Source organism: Apteryx rowi, unplaced genomic scaffold (assembly GCF_003343035.1).
Source record: "Apteryx rowi isolate R43461 unplaced genomic scaffold, aptRow1 scaffold_31, whole genome shotgun sequence".
Classification (NCBI taxonomy): Eukaryota; Metazoa; Chordata; class Aves; order Apterygiformes; family Apterygidae; genus Apteryx; species Apteryx rowi.
The window spans coordinates 167,336-182,575 of NW_020449530.1; the positions used below are offsets into that span (position 1 = coordinate 167,336).

Genomic DNA, 15,240 nt, shown 5'->3' on the forward strand with positions numbered 1-15,240 from the left:
ACTCCTCCTGTCAGCCTTCCCAGTTACAGCCTAGTGTAATACTTGAGCTTTCACTGACTTATCTCACAACTGTGGTTATATATGTAGGCCCTATTATGATACGCCTTGCACTACAACTTCCATGCAAAAAGAATAGAAAAGCCTTTGGCATTCAGAGGCAGCAGAAAGAATTCTTCAGCCCCTCTCTGGGCTGTCCTTGGAATGGCAAAATCTAACAGAACAGCTTCAGGGGCAGAAAAGCACAAAGGAAAACCAGATGCAAGACATACATAAGTTTCAAATGGCAAAAATCAGAGACTATTCAGTGACCAGCTCACTGTATATAAAGTCTTTCTTGGGTTATTTTTGTTCTTGAACTCTATTGCTATTATTTATACCAGAGCTACAAAAACAAACAAAGGAAAAAGACCAGAAAGAATCTTTAAAGAAAGTATTTCAAACTAACACATTACATTATAGAAAAATATAAGCAAAGAGCAAAATTTTCTATCAGCAACATATTTACGAAYGCAGTATGACATAGAAGCTAATTATATATTCACTTCTGAATTTCCTGGTATATACATTTGCAGGTGTCACTCATTTTATGCTGAATTCATCCAAAAGAAAGAAATTCCTCTACAAAGTACCCACACTTTATCCAGTTACAAAACCTAGATTTGGAGCAACTTCAACAAAAAGAATTACTTCAAATTTTCACCAGTGTAACTAAACAGAATTTAGCACAAATGCTTTTTTTTTTAATCTATTGAACTGAGAAAAATGGAACTGCTGTGGTTTGGGTTTTTAATCCCAAAGTGGATTATACAAACAACAATTTCATCAAAGTTTCTTTATAAAAAGCCTATCATCACCTGCTATATCTTATTATTAAGGTAAATATTCTTCAAAGAACTGTATGATTGGAATCTCCTTCTGATATATAGTGACATTCTATTTGCTGGCTGCAGTTAGAAGAGTCAAAATGAAAACAAAAATACAAACACTTTTTTTTCTCTTGTCTTTATTGATTTAGACTTCAGAGATACAGCCAAAAATAGTGCATCTGTAGAAAATTACCACACATGCTATCAATACAGCATCATCGTATGTTTAGAATCATAAGCACTTGACAAATCACAAAGAAAATTCAATCTAATATTTTGGCAATGCAGCCCAAGAATAGGGAATATAGGGAGAAGGATTTTTTTCCCCCCCTCTAAAACAAAATATTTCTAAACAGGAATGAAAAACCTCTGTTAAAAACTGAATTCTAGTCACCATGTAAAACTTACAATGGCTCATTCAAGATATCAACACACGCTGCTGGAAACTTCACGTGGAATGTCGAACGATACACAGAAGATATGGCTCCGTTACAGGTACAGCCCAGTCTTCAGCACTTTGTATGCCATTGAGAAGGTAACCACACACCCGACTGCCCAAGACAAACCTCTGCCAGGCTGGGGAAGAGGAGTCAAGTACGCAATAGTGTGCAAGATCCTAGCCCCAGCGAAGATCCTGAAATGCAGCAAGGCTGTGGACAGCTCAGGGCCACTAAGAGCATACAGCAGTCCAATGCCAAGAAATGGGACAATATTTTCGAGGTCATTCAGGTGGCCTCTGAGGAAAGAAGCAGAGTTGTTTTATAGTGTTAAATTTTGTTGAACAAACCACTTCAAGCCTCATTATTTTTTAGTATCTTCAAAGAATGCTATTGTTAAGGTCCTAACACAACCGCTGCCTTTCCCTGCAGTGTGGGACTTAATTCAGTTCCTCAGATGGTTTTGTCATGTTCACCTGACATTGCTCTGCTGTCTCTTGCAGCACCCTGTATTTTTGAGCTTCTGATCTTCTGCATCAAAGGCCTCAGGCTTTTCTCGAGAATCATGGTAATATTTGGGGACTTGCATCAGGTGTATGACTGCATCTTGGTGGACAGGGATGCAAGGAAAGGAAAGGGAGGAAGAGACACAGCTGGAATTTTCTTATAACCTCTCTCAACTGAACATCAATTACCTGGATGACTGTGACTGCAAGTACTAGACTTCTTGGCCCAGATGGTCTATTCCAAATCTATAAACTCAGCATGTAGCCTCCATAAAGAAAATACGAAACATGCTCTCACTTGCATAGTCCTGACATTTCTCCTATCTTTTTATCTATTCTTAATTTTGAAGTTAATGTTCTGTGTTGTATATACAGTTTAACTTAGAACAGTACTCAGCAATATTCAATTTGCATTATATGCAAAAAAAAAGAGAGAATTTTACAAATACATTTTGTTCTTGCTGTATTTGACAGTTTCCAATGTCATTTTTGGACTCCACTTCCATAGTGAATTTCAAAGCAAAAAAACTTTTATTTTTCTATCAAAACTTCAGGAAATTCAGTCATCTTGAAGAATGTTACTTTGAAGCATCTAGCAGTTGTGAGTTACTCTTTTGGTTCGTTTTCTTCACTACTAAGCACTAAAATAGCTGAAAAATGTTTGAATTTTGAAACCATAACATAATTTACTAAAAATGTGTTGAGACTGAACTCCTGATCTTGAGGTATTCTTCCACACCTCTTCCTGAACTTTCCCTGCTCCCTTTACCTCTTTAGATAAATTATAATCCAGCCAAATTTGCTCATTGAAACAACTTCTAAGCCTTACTAATTATGTCAAATTTCAGTGCCAAATAGAAACAGATAATAGTGCTGTTTTGCCGCTGCTTTTTGAACGCATTTATCATTACAAGCAAAAACATCCTCCTGCAACTGAGTTTTTCCAAACAAATACAATGAAGAAAGCAGTGTCTCTTCCTATCTATAAATGCAACAAATCCCAGTCACTTATACAGAAGAGAAGCAAGCCATGCTTAAATCTATATGACATTCTGTTGCTATGAAGCTTTCAAAAGAAGATATAGTAAACACGCATTAGGAGGTATTGTTGTGAGAAAAAAAAAAAAAAAAGATGTTGCAACACCAGTGGGGTCACTAGAACCAGGCTGAGTTAATAGTTCTGGGGAAGTCTCAACAGTTCTGCAAAATAATTGCACAGGATTTAAGAACAGAGTCTTTTAAAAATCTGATCTGTCAATGACTCTGAGAGGTAGTTGTCATTTTCCTAAGGTAATATTGCAAGTTAAAAAGGTACCTGGTAGTAAAGTTAGTATCGATTTTTTTTGTCCTTTTAGAAACTACAAATAGAAAGGAATGACTCCTCACCAAAAAGTGCTCATTTTTAACAGCAGTGAATTAAACAATTAACGACTCCCTGAACAGCACAGGAGGGGGGAAAAGGAAAATTCAGAGCATTTTTACTGCCCACTGAGATTAGACTCTTCTTTCTGAGATTTTAATCCAGGAGAGAAATACATAAATATAGTAGACTTCATGGAACTACAAACATCTACATTTTCAAGGATGCACTGTTTTGAAATCAGAGTTGGTACTTATTTTCAAAATCTTCCCCAATGGAGGTTTTAAAGAGAGCAGTTCATTCACATTCAAGTTTGGTACCAAAAAAAAAAAAAAAAAAACCCTAAAACCCCCACCACATATACAGCAAACAAACTGTTAGCTTCACTAAAGAATAAGATATGGAAAACATTAAGACATTAAAGCTCCCCTTGTTAGCACAGGTATAATCAAACAGTGTATCAAACAGCAACTCCAAAGATATGATTTTGGTAACAGAAATTTTTTTACCACAAATAAAATTTAATAAGCTGCAACATTTAGTCCACTGAAATACAGTTTACATTCTGTTGTGAATCTTGCAGAGCCAAATACATACACTGAAGGTTGCACACTGCCATACTATTAATAGCATTCTTCCAGAAGGCTGGTCAACTTTCCTGCACAATTGACACATTAGTGAGCAATCCCAATTCAATCTAGCAAAAACAGCACAGGCTTCAATTCCCACTCACCACAATTTCCTAGATTAGGCCCTCATTACAACCCCGAGTTTCATAGTAGTTTTACTCCTCTTCCCCCTGTTATTTCTTTTACACTTTAGCAAAAGATGCAACCATCACAGTTCATGCTCAAGTTATATAGAAAGCTGATTTACAGTTAGCATAACTCACTGCTTCATACTAAATCACATTTACAATCACATTTTACAATCTTCTTACCACTTCCCCCATGCATACTGAATACTATCCAAGAGTTAGCCGTTATAGCCAAACAATGATTTATTATTTCAGTATGCATGCTGACCATTTGAATRGGGAATAGTTTGTTCATTTAGACAAATTAGTTTATAAGATTACAACATAAAGCAACACAAAAAACACATAGGTTTGCCAAAGAGAACAGGGTGAAATTATTTCCCTTATTTAGTATTAAATGCTATTTAATAATAATTTTTGATAGACTCCCATGCTTACCTGCGCACACGTTCAACATCTACATCAGTTCGCAGATATTTTTTAGCACTCTCGCCTTTACCAAATGATACTACATCTTCTGGGTTGGCAAATGCCTATTTGAAACACAAACACGCAATACACATTAGAAGCAAGAATGTTTCTTCTAGTCAAGGGAGCTTGATAGCTTGATATAAAGGTCACTCTTTTTACTAATGCCTCTAACTTCACATAACTTACCTGAAGTTAAATGCACTGGGAATAATACCTTATTCAGTGCATTACCGAATTCTTGAACCTAACCTATACATGGCTTGCATACTGACAAATTACTGTAATGCAATTTATGCATATAGATCAAGCCTTCTTATAAAAAGATTGACAAACATGGACGGCGATTGATACTCAACCTGAAGCAATTCCAATGGGCTGAGGAGAATCAGGAACTGGAAAGTAGAACTGCTGTTAGTACTGAATGAGTCTCTTTTTCACTATTCCTGACAAATTATCTTAAAGCCCTTTTGGACCCCTTCCTTCTTCAGAAGTCACACAGCAACAGCATCCAAGAGGCTTACTCCCATCCCCGTTTATGACCAAATAAGTTGCTTCCTTTCTTCATAGGTACCAATCTTGCCAATTATACTACCCTTTTACCTCCAAATACCCTAAGACACTGTATGAAAACACCACATACTCCAGTTAGTGCAGACTGTAATAGATCTCTCCTTGTTACCATGTGCAGTAACATCTGTGGTAACATCTGTGGCAAGATACTTTGGACTGTCCTGGCTATACAGCCAAGATACTTTTTGATTTTAAGAGAGCTACATGATTGCTTTCTGAGGTAGCCTTGCTCCCTTTCTGTGAAATATTCTTGTCCTCAACTCTGGAGACATGTTAACAGTATCAGCATCAGTGAAGTTTTCTTTCCCTCAGCTCACTGCTTTCCTCCATTTTTCTTAACTCTTCACTGTTGCCTATTTTCTCTTTTAAAGACTTTTTTTTGCATTAAATAGAAAATAAAAGTGACTTCAGTAATTTGTCCATTCACAATACTACTATCCGTCAGAAGAAAATCCAAATTAATGAAGGTCCTATTGTCGTCTGCATACATATGGACAATAACACAATATGAACATTAATACCTGACTTCATTGGATCTACATACAGGACTAGTACAGCTGATTTGCTTTTGCAAGAGCAAAAGTAAGTAAGGTTAAGACACAGAAATCTAGGATCTATTTGGAAAATACAGCACAATCTGTGTGCTATACTAGGCTCAATTTTCAGCTGTGCCAAACACCTAGAGAGCTATCTGAAATCAGCAGTAGCTCAAACACTGTGCTGTTAGGACCTCATAATAAAAGGCACTGACTAACATCATGAACAACAGAATCATTCTGAGGGGTTCCCTTACACCCAGGGAAAACAAAAAGCAACATTTCTACAACAGGACTGCAACAAAATCCTTGAAGCACACACCATCATGCAGTTCTCACAAGAAGAACCATAGGAGACAAACCCAGGGTTCTTTCAGCCCAGGACCTTGTTTCCAACAGCGGCCATTAACAGATGCCTAAAGAAGACGGAGAACAGGGCAAACACATGACGTGTCCCACCAGCACTCTCTCCTAAGCTAGAGGCAGTTTCTGTTTTATTTAGTAAAACTCAGTGCATCTCTCATATACTTGTCTAGCCTCCTTCTCAATCCATGTAAACTTTTAGCCCACTTCTCATTCTAAAAAATGATTTTTTTTTTTTATAATGACCTACCTGAAATGAAAAGGCTAAAACAATTAGGAAATGTAAAGAGCTTTAAAATTACTGGATGACAGGCCGAGAAATGCATAAAAATCCAATTCATGTTCCCTCTCCTGACCCTACTAGCAGTTTATTCACTTAACATGGCTCCATATCACACTTTATTTGCTTTTTAAATTGGGTACCCCCAACACCAGCATTCTGCGCAATACAGTGAAAATTACAGTTAGGAAAAATTCTTATTTAAAAAGAATAAAATTGCTTTGGAAGGATAGAATAACTCAAATGCAACTGTAAGAGACAGTCTCATAATTAGATAGAAGACATTCTCCATTTGGTGCTGACACAGCACCAATAGGCCAAACCCAGAACATCATCAGGGGAGGGAGAAAAAAAAMCCCACAAAACCCAACATGGAAAGCATCAGTATTTGAAAGCTGAAAAGAAAAGAAGCATTTCTGATACCTCCAAATTTTAACAGAAATTTCACTCTATTCTACCAGTTAGTATTCAGTTTCTTACCTTTCTTCTGATTCTGAAGTATGCTGTTATAAAACTCATTAGCATCATTTTCAGAAGAACAATAGTCGTATAGGTAGCATAAGCTCGGAAGACTTCATTGTCAATTAGTTGGGTCAGTTTAGCCATTTCTCCAATTCTCACAAACGACCTTTAAAAAAAAAAAAAAAAAGACTAACATTACAATAATCGAAAGTACAGCAACAAAACTGTCAGAATAGCTTTCTTTAGCATCACTGCAGCAACAGCACAATTTTTCCTGTGTGAAACATTTATTTTCAAATAAATTTATTTTTCTTCAGTTTATTTTCACAATGACATAATGTTATATCTTAAGATTAGAAATTATGCTACCAGTTAATTTTTCTCTTTTGTAGTAAGTGCTTATTAAACTGTCAAAATATAAATCACCAAAATATTTAACATGATTGCACAAAGCAAATTTAGTTATAGAAACTGGTACACTTTTCTAATACCACCACTTAGACCAATACATTTTAACTAGTGAATTTCCCTAAACAATTACTGGATAAAAAGTGTGTGATGAGATACTTATAAAACTGTTTTCCCAACTTAATGGTTGAAGTGGAAAATTACTATTGCCTACCTTTTTCATAAAATAACACAATTATAATTGCACTTCAGCTTCCAAACTAACCAGTATCTTCTCTCCCAGCTATAACTTGTGATCAAAGCCAATTATATATGCATGTTTTTTTCTTTCAGACCTAATTCTTAAAAATTGGTTTTAGCACAATTCATAGGCAAAGATTGAATTCAAAGTCAGTTGTAACAAGAGAAAAGCAGAGAACTGTTTATGCTTTTAGGATGGGAGGCTTAAGCTAATGAAGTGTCTTTCCAATGAGATTGTACCAAAACCACAATCCTATGGAAGTGGTATCATGTATCAACTCCATAAAGTTAAGAATGTAATGAGGACTGAATCCATATAAAACCAAGCGTACGTCTTCTCATACATTCAATTTGTGCTCTGCATGGTGTAAGGCTTTTGGCCTAGCAAGTGTTTTAATCATGCATCTAGTGAGTAAGAATCCATAAAACTAGTATTTCTTAGCTACTGGCTGCTTCATTCATTTTGAGACCAAAATAAATTTTCCTTTGTCACTGTTAATTTCAATATTTCCTAGAGTATGCTTTTAATAAAATAAGAAAGTTATATTATGTACAACTAATGATCCCTCATGTTGACTTCAGCAAGGCAACAGAGCCAGCTACTACAGAACAAGAGAGGCTCAATCAGCTGGCTGCAGCAGAAAACACTTGTTCCCAAAGGGCATCTTTGGTGGGGAGGTGGGCAACATGGTAGTGAAGAGCTGCTTGCTTGGTGAAACAAACCTAGCCTTGCCTGGACCTGGATGGGATTTTGCTCCTGGTTCTATCCATCCAAAAAGAGTGTCTGGGTCATAGGGCCAAGCAGTGTGCCTAGGGACTGTGGGAAATTCAATACAACTCTTTTCTCTCGCATTACAGTGCAGCAGTTCTTGAGATAACCAGCGATTCAGCAAAGATTTTCTAAGGAAGCACTAGGGAGGGAACAGAAACTGTAATTTTTGACTTTTTATCACACCAAAAACTGGGTAGAGTTTCACAGAACAAAGAGACAATAAATCCGTAGCTTCAGAGCATTTTTCCTTATTGAAAATGAAAGCCATGCTGAAAATGCATCCAAGAACCATGCAAAGTCATGAGAAACCATTCACCAACTTCTGTCTGTTCTTCCAACTGGAACTGTACCGCATTTAATCCATTTTCCCTACTTGGAGGGGTTAGCCTCCTCAAATTTCCACAAAGTTCAGGCCCTGTCTTCACTAGGAAAAGGCAGGATCAAAAATCTTACTGAAGGAGAAAAATTCATAGTTTTAACCCCAGCAAAAAAGCCATAACAAACCCTAAACTGTACAACAGCATAGGGTTTAAAGGGATATGCTATTTTTACTGAAACCACAAATGGCCTGATCTGGATGCGTAACACCTTTCCGTGGCAAAACCTGCCTGCCAAACGAGGATCTGGTAAGTGCACATATCTAGATCCCAGGCACGGGTCCTTCAAAGCGGATGGGTAAAGAGACTTTGGGGACTTTGTCCTACTCTTTGCCCGCGGTTGCCGTGCCCAGGCCCATGACTCTGCAAAACCGGCGTGGGACCTTTAGGCACCCAAACCCTGGGGAGCGTCTCCTCGGGCTACAGCGAGCGGGGGTATCCCAGGTGGGGCGCTTGCAAACACTCACCGCGTGTGCATAACCTCAAGGGCGGCTGCCCCTGCGCTGTGCCTCACTGTACTCTCTGGGGAAGTCGGTGGTAGCAAGCGCCAAGCGCGCAGCTGCGGTGCCCGCAGGCAGTGTCTCCCTGCCTTGCCTACATCGGTCCCCAAAGGAGCGACACCACAGCAAAGTTTAATGGGCCAAACCCTCTGTAAAATACCTCAGGGTTTTCACAAACTTTTTTTTTTTTTTTTTTTTTTGGGGGGGGGGCRCMGACCCTGCACAGAGCAGCCCCGTCAGACCGTACCGGGCACCAGGTCAACCCCACCCGCGCCCACCCACCCGCTGCCGCTCAAACCGCGGGGCAAGAGGTCTCAACGATCTCTCTCTCTCCCTCTCCCTCTCCCTCTCCCTCACACACACACACACACACACACACACACACACACACACACACACACACACACACAGAGAGAGAGAGAGAGAGAATGAAATAAATAAACTCTCCGAGGGAAACGCTGGTGTGCCCTCCGGGGGAGCCAGGCCCCGCTCCCCACCCCCGCGGCCCGCACGGCGGCCGGGCGCCCGGAAGCGCCGCGCCGCCACAGCGGGGCCCTTCCCGCCGCGCCGCGCCGCCCCCGGCCCGGCCGCCATCGCGCAGCGCTCACGCACCTCGCCCGGTCCCCTCGGAGCGCGCAGGCACCGCGCCGAGCCCCGCTGCTGCCGGCCGCCACTGAGCCCCCGCCCCGGCCGGGCCGGGCCCGGCCTGCCCTGCCCTCCCCCTCGTGCCCCGCCTCCCCGGGCCGCGCCGCACTTGCCGCCATGGCTGCGCGTGCCCGGGCTTGTTCGGGGAGGAAACGTGTGCGCGTAGCTCAGGCCTCGGGCCTCGCGCGGCCTACTGCGGGGAAGGACGGGCAAAGAAACAACAAACAAACCCTCTAGTTTGAACATCCTCGGACTTCGAGATAATGTTAAAATCCTGGAGAAAAACCGAAGGTCGCAACCCCAGCCCACCTTCATTACAAGCGTCCCGTGTACCTTGGCCACGCAAGCTCCTAGGAGGGCCGAGCGCTTATCTAAAGCATTACTTAAAGTGCTTTGAAGCTCACTGCTGTGGGCACCTAAATTGTTTTGGGGGGTTTGAACCTTTACCAAAGGCAAAAATGTTTGCATTGCTAAACCGTCAGGGCTGTCACAGTTTGTATGCATCTTTTTGTTCTGCAAAGCATAACAAAATAAGGGAACTTCAGGATTGGCCATGGATGTTTTCTGCCAGCACGCTAAAATGTGAAGAAAGGAGAAAACCTGACATTAAAACTTCTTACTGATTCTTCAAAGAAAATGACACTGATCCTGACTCTCTTCCTCACAACTGTAACAAAGTTTTTGACTAAAAAGCTCATAACAAAAAAGACTGATAAAAATATAGACAAATTTATTCGGCTATGCAGTAAAGATTTCAGAAATAAGATATGTAGAAAGAAAGTGAGACAATTTTTAAAGCTGCATCACTACTGAAAATTAGTCTTAGCTACATATGTTCAGCATCATGGACATCATTTGCATGCTTCATGCCACCAGGTAAGTGCCTGTGTTTGCAGATCTTCTGTGACTGTTCTTATTAATCGTCAGACGTGAGATAACTCATTAGAGCAAGGACATCAGAATCAAAACCATTTTTAAACCTGGTTATAAAAGTTGGACTCGCCACAACCTTTGTTCTCCCTAAGCACACAGCAAATAGTATTTCCACTGAAGTCACCAGAACAACTTGAATGAGCGTGAGTAACTACACTGGGCAAGAGGGTGCAAATTTTGCAGATTTTCTTTTCCCAGGGAATGGATTTATAAAAAAACAGGAAACATTTCTGGGGCTCATAACTGTTATTTCAAGGCAGAAATTGTATCTTCATGCATATTTGTACACCACCTAACGCATAATATAGCCCAATCACATGCCATGATTAGTGCTTTTACAATATAACTATAATGATTTTCTGTTACCTTCTTTTTTTTTTTTCAAACTAACTCATATCTGGAGCCAGTTTAAAAAGAAGGTAAGTTAACAGAGTTAAACTAAACTCCCATTACTATACTTGAAAACAAAAGTTGGTGATTGTTTTATATGCACTTCTCAGAACTAGACTTGGAAATACCAAAAAGCCTGGAGAAAGACCATTTTCATTAGATTTGTAAATATAAAAAGAAGCAGAAATGCATCCAAAAATTCTACAAAAATCATCCTTTCCTTTGGATTTCTCATTTCAGCTTTATGGATTATGGAATTTTAGATTGATATATGCAATCTTAAAAAAAACAGTTGAAATTGAGAAAGCTTATACATTCACAGCCTTAGAGTTTTGAGGCCAACACCTTACTAATTTTTTCCTACCATTGTTTAATTCCCGTAATTCTAAGGAAGGGAGAGAAGGAGGGAGGGAGGAGAGAGAAAGCAAAGAAGGGAAAGAAGGAAAACAAAAAAAGAAAGAAAAAGAAAACAGGAGCCCATATTTCTTGCAAACCCTGAACCACTTAAGATTGCGGGGGGAGAAGTGTCTGTAAGTAGGGTGCAAAACCAGGGCTGTAGTCAATAAGGCAGAAGTGAACTTGTGCTCAAGGTCCATTTTCTTTTAAAAGTTCAGTAGCAGCATAAAGTGTCTGTACAACATTTGAAAACTGCTGTGATCTAAGTGAGGTTAGATACATAACTATGGTGATAGTTGCTCCTGAGGGGCTCGTTCTCACAGTCCTCACTCATGTGAATTGTCCCTTTGATGCTAATAGGATTACTCTTGTAAATCAGGGATGCCGTTCAGCCCAATGCCCAGGGTTATACTGATCATGAAGGGCTTGATCTTGCAAACCTCATTCATGTGAGCAGCTCTTTTTCATGACAGTTTTCCCATTGACTTGAAAAACTGTCCGTACAGCCAGAGACAATAGAATCAGGACACAAATTTAGGGTCAGCATAGAAGTGGGAATACAAGAGTTTTTCATTTAACCTCCACCAAGGAATGGATACTGCCCGATAAGGTCAGATAAGTATAATCATCCCCTTTTGACTACAAGGAAGGCAAGGGAGAAGCGTATATTGATCAGCCTTGTTCCATTCTGTCTCCATCCGTGTCTCCATTTATTCACCATAATTGAACTGGTAAAGAGTGTATCGATAATATATTTTCCACACCTGAAGCTTCTGTTCATCACCACCTTGCTAACATAAATTAGTTGTTTCCTCAAACAACAGCTGTTCTGTAAAACTGACAAATAATGCTTCCTGCATTAAATCAACTAATGATTTATAAAGTAAAATAAATCATGAACACTGTAAGATTCAGTACATATTTTAACCTAAAATCTGACATCCTGTCTAAATGCCAAAAGAAAAGTCTTACAGAATGTTTAGTATAACAGACCACCGTCAGTTTTTGTGCTACTCAATTAAAACCTACTCCCCCCGGTTAGCAAGTACTTTTGCTCTATCAAATGTTGACACACCTATATAATTTAACTGTGATTCACATGCTTCTACTTCAGAAGATCTGAAACTGCTATCTAGGGTATCTGGGGAACTGCTTCAAAAACAGCCAGCAAGGATCTTTGTTCAGTTAGGAAGGCTTCCTACTGGCTCAGTGAAGGCTTCTGCGGCATAAGCAGCCTTTTGGTTCAGCTTATAACTCCAAAATCTGTATACATCCAGTGTTTCTCTTCTAGTATGTTCAGTCATGATGATTTGTAAGGACAAAACCAAAACTGAAATCCCAAATACACAGAAGGGAAGAAAAATGGACATGTGAAAATGACATGGATTTGATTAAAATAAAGATTTAAATATGGAGAGGAATTACCATGAAGCTAGGGAGATAATATATTCAAGAACAGACATAACAACTGAGGCAACATAACCATGAATCATTAACAGTTTCATCAAAACATACTTACATTTGTCTTAACTCATTAAATATGTCTTAACTGTTCTTCATTTTAACAAACTTACAAGCTGCAGCACAAAACAGCATTCTTGTTGTAAGGGCTCTAAGGCAGGAAATGCTCTGTGTTTGCACAGACCTAGCCAGGTTGCATTCAAATGGTTCAAGATTAGGGCTTCTAGGCAATGTCATTAGATAATAATAATAAAAGACTCATAGGCATTTGTTTAGCTGTTTAGTAGGTATTGGTTTGCACATGTTTGCAATTCTTGTGTTTGCTTTTTTTTATCAAGCATTCATTTGAATAGGTTTTTATTCATGGCGTTGTTTGGAGAGCAACAATTCTCAGTAGTGGAACTCAGGTTGTTTATAAAAGTCCAGTCACTCACTTATGACACAGAAACAATAGTGTATAATTTATGCAACCACTCACAGTATGTGGTGACCAACAAACAGTGAGAGCAGAGAATCCCCACCAGAATATGTTCACAGGAACTGTTTTTCTGTTCAGTTTTACATCATTAACACATTATTTAAAAAAGCCACAAAGCTCACCTGCTGGTCATTTAAAGAGACAATGGGTAAGGCTGTCCTCTAAATTCGCTTGCTGTCTTCCATTAAGTAGCACCATTGCTTCGAGGAACATGTAACACAAGGATCAAAAGTCAGTACGTGGACGTATCATAAGAAATATTCCAACACATATCTGTAGACTGGTGCCCTACAGACTTTGGCTCTCAAAGACTTGGTTGAGGAAAAACTCAGAAAGGGATTTTGGCATGCATAGGTCAATTTATGCACATCATGGAATACTATTTGTCTTGATTACTGTTTCACTGCATGTGCATATTGCAGCAACTGTCTTGCTTCTGAAAATATGTCAGCAGCACAGAACCATCTTTGCAGCTGGCAGTAATGCATATGTGGTGAGGTATTTTAAGTCCCATGCTCTACTGAAGAGAAGAGAAAAGGGCATTAACCTCAGTTCTTGTGATGTTACTCCATTTTTACAGCTGTTTCTGTTAGGAAAGCAAGATATTTCATATCATTAAAGGCCATGAGAGATTCAATGTCATTATAGTGCTCAGATGTGTCAGTAAGACAGATTTGTGCAAACACCGTAGTAAGTTACTTTTAAACTAATCCAATGAGAAGAGTTATTTGTTAAACATTAAATACAGTTTGCAGAACAAAATGTGACCTTTTAAAACAACACCGAAGAAGCAGAAAGAGAATATTCATTATACAAGTAGAATGAGCTATCAAGTTTCATATCACAGATTGAACAAGGTCCAGAAAGGAGACAAACTATAGAAAGTAAAATGGATTTTAAGACATTAATGTTTTACTCATCAAAGGCACTATTAAAAGAGTCTAGTAAAGATAGGTTTTCCTTGCTGTAGTACCACTGCTGTACTTTAGCAGCACAAGCAAATTCTAAAACTGTAAACCAAACTGGAAGGTTTCTTGCTGCAATGTCATTGTTCTACTTCAAAGGCACAAGGAAGGCTTAAAATCAGTTTAAGTGAGCTACTGACAAGGCACAGAGCTGGAAAACAGTGTCTAGCAAGAGGTTGTCAAAGTATCTCTGCAGAAAAGACATTCTAGACACACAAGCAAAAACTTTATAGTTTTTTCTGGAAATTACACTGCAACTAAACTAGTACATCCTCTTTTTGAATTCCCTCCTCTCCCAGTTCCACATATATGTTCATCCTGGTCAGATTGTCAACTCAGATTCATGGTCAGTCTTTACTGACTGCTATCACTTTCAGAAACACCACCAACAAAAACCTTCCAGGAGGGATCCAAAGAGACATTTACAATCTCACTCTCCAAAAAAACTGTCACAAGTTTTTCAACTCTTTAAGACTACGGTCTTCTAATATTCTAATCTGTGCACATTACTCAACTTTCCAAGGGTGCAAAAAGCCCAGCCTTCTTTGCACTGAGTGCAAGATACATATAAGCCCATCAAATTTACCTCACTCTTTGTGTGGTGGGATTTCTAAGTCTATTGCATAGGCACTTTTTTGCTAAGCTGCCACAAAAATTAAGAAGTAATTCCTAGCCTCACTAGCAACCACCTCACTCCTATGTGTGTTGCAGCCTTTTGTCAGAGCTGTTGCTAGTCAGTTATTTAGCCCCAAATGGGGAAGTAGCGATTCTGTCATTAACTCCATTGTTGCTGTTAGCTGTAAATCTTTCAAAGAGAATCCGTGATGCACCCCATCACAAACCCCACATTGTTTCATAGACTGTTATAATTACTTCAGCATCTTACGGCTGAAAAGAGCTACTGTCAAGGAGGGGGAGGAGAAAGTGTTAGTGGTTTTATGCTTCTGCAACAGACTTTGCAGGTAGGGAAATGAAGAACCCTCTAACATCTGAAACTTAAATTACACGCAGTATTTTAGATGGGTAGAATGTAGTTATGCCAAACCGGAACTATACCAGGAGTAGGT

The 15,240-nt window shown here is 39.3% G+C and overlaps 1 protein-coding gene across 1 annotated transcript; it reads right to left on the reverse strand.

Moving 5' to 3' along the window:
- Window positions 1-995: 995 nt before the first annotated feature.
- MGST1 (microsomal glutathione S-transferase 1) lies at window positions 996-9,594 on the reverse strand. The gene is made up of 4 exons (XM_026070457.1): window positions 9,518-9,594; window positions 6,627-6,774; window positions 4,365-4,459; window positions 996-1,602 (listed from the first exon to the last, which is right to left on the reverse strand). Exons 2-4 carry the CDS (start codon window positions 6,750-6,752, stop codon window positions 1,356-1,358), a joined length of 468 nt encoding a protein of 155 aa, XP_025926242.1. The 5' UTR covers window positions 6,753-6,774; window positions 9,518-9,594; the 3' UTR covers window positions 996-1,355.
- Window positions 9,595-15,240: the final 5,646 nt, after the last annotated feature.